This window comes from Silene latifolia, chromosome 10 (assembly GCF_048544455.1).
Source record: "Silene latifolia isolate original U9 population chromosome 10, ASM4854445v1, whole genome shotgun sequence".
Classification (NCBI taxonomy): Eukaryota; Viridiplantae; Streptophyta; class Magnoliopsida; order Caryophyllales; family Caryophyllaceae; genus Silene; species Silene latifolia.
Genome location: NC_133535.1, coordinates 30,722,186 through 30,726,874, shown reverse-complemented (window position 1 = coordinate 30,726,874; position 4,689 = coordinate 30,722,186). Strand labels below are relative to the sequence as shown.

Sequence of the window (4,689 nt, the reverse complement as noted above, 5' to 3'; positions counted from 1 at the left end):
GATATCCGATACGGTTCTTTAAAAACCGTATCGGATAAGAATCGGCAAAATATGAAAGTGGATATACGGTATCCGATACGGTTGCCTTTTTTTCTAGAACAAAATATTAAAATATATACATAAATCACAAAATATCCAATATGTTGGTGATTAATTCTTATTAGTATTAAACTTTATAAGTTATTTACTCTTATAATTTTTTAAAACACTTTTAAGTTACTAAAAAAACCAACAATCACACATAGAAAAGAAAAAAAAAATATATTAAATTACATAGTGAGGCTGAAAACCGGATACTGGATATACGGATATATGCAAAAATCGGATATACGGTTTCCGTATATACGGAAAAACCGTACCGAATAAAGATACCAAAAAAGAAGATTTAAAAATCCGGATATCTAATACGGTTTCCAAAACCGTATCGGATATCCGGTTTTTCTCACCCCTAGTTGAGAGGCCTTGGCTTGATGAATTAAAAAGTAGCTAATCAAAAGCTGTAAGGCAATGTGCCCTCTTTGTATAGTGAATAGTGATGTAATATTTCAAGTTTATCAATATACCTTAACATTTCAAAAAAAATAATATGAAATTTCGAAAATGAGCATATGATGAAGGCTATATCGTACAGTATCCTCGCGGTACTTGTATTTACAACTCTAGACCAATACCCGATGATAATTGGACAACACGTGTATGAGAACTTTGAGAAGTTGAAAGTTGACTAATAATTAGGGTATTAATTTTACTTGATAAAGACAGGTAGATATTAGATAAAGTATTTAGTGGTGAATACGGAGTACAATATTAAACGAGAGAACTACTCTCATTGTTCCCCCACTTACTTATTTGGCGAGACACCACAAGCTAAAACAACCAACCAAAAAAAAAAAAAAACAAAAGGAAAAATTACAAGCCCCGGTTGTAATTAAACAAACACATTCCAAAACATAAGCATAGTCTAAAACTGTGACAAACTTCCTTCTTGTTGATCATCCTCCACAATAGACCATAATCCAAAATCATTCCCATTTCTTGCCGAACAATTGGCACGAATTTCGCCTTTTCCACCGGTCAATACACCAAGTTGACCCATCTTCAACATTGCGTCCACAAACTTCTCAAAGAACAAGCTTTGATTAAGCGCAAAGCTAGTCACAATTCCCCGTGTCCGCGGGTCAGTGTACAATGTTTGATCTGACGTAAACAAACCTTGACGGTTCATCAGGTCTACGTAGTACTTATTGTCAAATTTGTTAGGAGTACGTAGGTCCAAATTGGTGGTATTGTCTGTGGTCGCGGTTGGACATGTGACTTTAAGGTTTTTAGCGAATGTTTGGTCCATGACATTGTCTTGGGACGGGTAGAGTCGATTGGTGAAGGATGTGCAATGACCACGGCCAATAGTGTGACCACCTGAGAGGGCTACGACGTCTGTTGCGTCGAACTTTTTCTTGCCGAGGGAGTCGAGGAGGGTTGTTGTGTTGCTTGTTGGTGCGGGTAGATTGGCTAGGGTCACATTTCTTGTTGCGAAGTTTAGACTATCCTTTCGTCCAAAGGGGATGTCGTAGTATGGTCCGCCTGACTGCGAAATTACAAGACATGTTCTTAAACAATGTAAAAATAATAATCGTATTGTTAATGATAACGATAAAAATAATACACTTCTATTCGTAATTATTAGAGACTTTGGAGAATGAAATGATTTACTAACGGTTAACATGCATTAAGTCTTCCTTAAGTCGACAAATATCCGTCTACCACTTGTCTTAGTTGTGTATATAAAAATGCATAAGAAAAAGTAATATATTTGTCTTATATATACAAATGATATTATTTAACTCGTCTTAAACTTAAAATTAATAGTGTCGTCTTAAATGAAAAAATTTGGGATTAACATGAAGGTCATGACGATCTAAAGATAAGGGTAGGTGGGGAATAGTCCTAAGTAGTTGTAAGCACGAGACGAAAACAAGGAACTAGTGGAGTATGTACATAAGAAAATATTAAAAGATGACGTGAATAAAATAATAGTCAAAAGAATTGAAATTAGTGTAGGTTTAGGTTCAAACATTCTACAAGAATTATTCTAAACTAAATGACACGATTTAGGGACAAAGCACATGGGTCTCATCAACTCCATAATTCAATAGTGTTTTCAATTGAGGGTAGTAGGTAGTAGCTATTGCGTTTCAATGTATGAGTACGTACTTCATAATTTGATGTAGTCTAGGAGTCATAACAAGTCAAGCAAAGCACAAGCTGTTGGCGTTTTAATGTATGAATACGTACTTAATAACTTTATGTAGTTTAGGGGTGATAATAAGTCAACCCGAGCACAAGCTACAACTTGTACTCTTGTGTTCATGAAGCAAAACTTGAGCTCGAGTCAATCTCGAGCTCATTCGAACTTAAAAAATTGAGTTCATTATGAAGATTGCGAGTTTAAACCTTAGCTCAAGCTGAGTTCGAGCTCAACTCGAGCCTACACATTGTATTCTTAATTTCTTATTTTTTTTTTTTGATATTTCTAATATCAAGATTCGAATGTTATGTAGAAAATATTGGGCAAATCAATGACAACATTTGATATAGTTGATACAAAGATATAATCATGATAATTCTTTAATAAAACAAGATAAATATTTGATCTAATTAAACAAGTTCGAGATGCTCGGAACAAAACGTTAACTCGGCTTGATATACGAGCCAAGCTTTTGCCGAGCTTTGACTAAGCCGTGCTCGAGCTGTTTTGCAAGCTGTATCGTCTCATTATTACCCCTAATGTAGCCTATTCATTCTCGCAAACTACAAGCATATCTTATATGAGAATTTCTTAAAAGTTTCTACCAAAGACATTTTAAAGCAAAAATAAAGAACAGTTTTAGACAAATATCAAATATAAACGATTTTATTTTCACTCAAAAAGCTATGTTTCGGTAGAAATAAAAGATGTTTTTGATTGATAGACCCCATGAAAAAAACGATGTTAAAATCATATGTTGACACGTTATACTTAAAATCGATCAGAGTTAAGGTATGTTCCCTACAAACATTTAAGTTTGTTGGTAGTACTAGTCAAAGGATCACTCTTCATGTACATAAGCCTCAGCTTTCTAACATAGATAAGACGTAAATGTATCACTCAATGACTTTACAGATCGATATACGGAGAAATTATTAGAAAGCGAAGATACCAGATAAACGGAATCACGAGCAGCAAGGGCGGTAAGATCAGCACAAGAGACAACACGACCACACTCTCGTTGAACAAGTTGTCTAATCCGGTTGATAATTTGAAACGCTTCAGGCCTCAACGATAAGTTTGGTGGTGCATTTTGCTCACTTGGTCCACTGGCTGACCCGTCCAGTAATACTGACCCATCACATCCCTACACCATTCAATTCAATAATTACTAACATAAACACTAACGCAATTATAGATAGTACCCTATTCTAAAGGGAAACTTCATATCCTCAATAGGATAACTTCGGATTAGATTTGAAAGTGCTACATAATTACTGCCTCCGACTTAACAGATTCTTTACACTTTTATTCCTTTCTGAGGAGTATTCTAATAAAACGTAAAGAATCTACTGAGTAGGAGGGAGTACGTGTTTTATGGAGTATCACCAAATGTTACTTCTGTCCAACATGGAAGAACTTGCATGGACGATCATTATATGTACGTTAATAAGTTCTATATAAGACCGTGCTAGTAATTTCTAACAACCCATTCACCCTAGAATGTGAAATAGTTCATAAAACTGTTTTATAGTATGAAACTTATTCATCTATAACTGTCACTTCTCTAAGAACTGCGAAAGTGACTAAATTGTATAGAAAGTAATAGTCGATATAGTTATACCTGAACAAAGCAATCATGAAAGTGAAGGCGGAGCAATCCAGCGGATTGAGTAATATCGAGCTTAAAAACCTTAGACAAATGGTCCCTAACAATGGCTTCCAATCTAGGGCAACTAGATGAATAATAAGAGTAAGATAGTCCTTTAACAATTGGTACACTACCCTCACTTTTGGATAACACACCTAATAAAGCTATGACAAGTAACAAAACATTGAATAAAGAGGCCATTTTAGTTTGTTAACTCTCTAGTGTTGTTTGTTTGAGTTTGGAATGGAAAATTAGAGAGAAGAAAGCTGAATTTATAACCAAAGGAAATGAATAAAATGGATCAAGTTGATGGAAATATAAAGTATATTTAAAAGGAGGAGTAGTTGAATGTTATTGAATGAAGCTAATTTGTTTACTTTCCAGTTGGATTGGGATCGACCAGTACAGGCGGCTTAGAGAATAGAGCATCGTTTTTTTTCTTGCATTTGGATCTTAATCTGGTCAGACATAGGCTACGTACGTATGGCTGCCACATGCATTTTATACGTCCACTCATATATTTCTCTCTTCCTTTTAACAAAAAATTGTCAATATTACAACATTATCTTGCCTATAAAAATAGATATTCCTGTTCTTCATTTTCGATATTCGTCTTAAACTTAAAACGGATTAAATAACACTCTATATGAGCATCCCCAATAAACTAAAAGATTAAGGATTGCTCAACTTTTTTGGCGAAAAGAAGTGGGCCCTAATCTTTTAATTGATTCACACAATTCCGTCAAATGCAGAATAAAATCTTTCATACACAATCGATTTACACAAGGTGTAC

At 34.6% G+C, this 4,689-nt stretch overlaps 1 protein-coding gene across 1 annotated transcript; it reads right to left on the bottom strand.

Annotated features, from left to right (window-relative positions):
- Nucleotides 1-743: 743 nt before the first annotated feature.
- Nucleotides 744-4,311, bottom strand: LOC141605438 (peroxidase 12-like). The gene is made up of 3 exons (XM_074424202.1): nt 3,870-4,311; nt 3,198-3,392; nt 744-1,585 (listed from the first exon to the last, which is right to left on the bottom strand). Exons 1-3 carry the CDS (start codon nt 4,095-4,097, stop codon nt 962-964), a joined length of 1,047 nt encoding a protein of 348 aa, XP_074280303.1. The 5' UTR covers nt 4,098-4,311; the 3' UTR covers nt 744-961.
- Between the last annotated feature and the right edge of the window lie 378 nt (nt 4,312-4,689).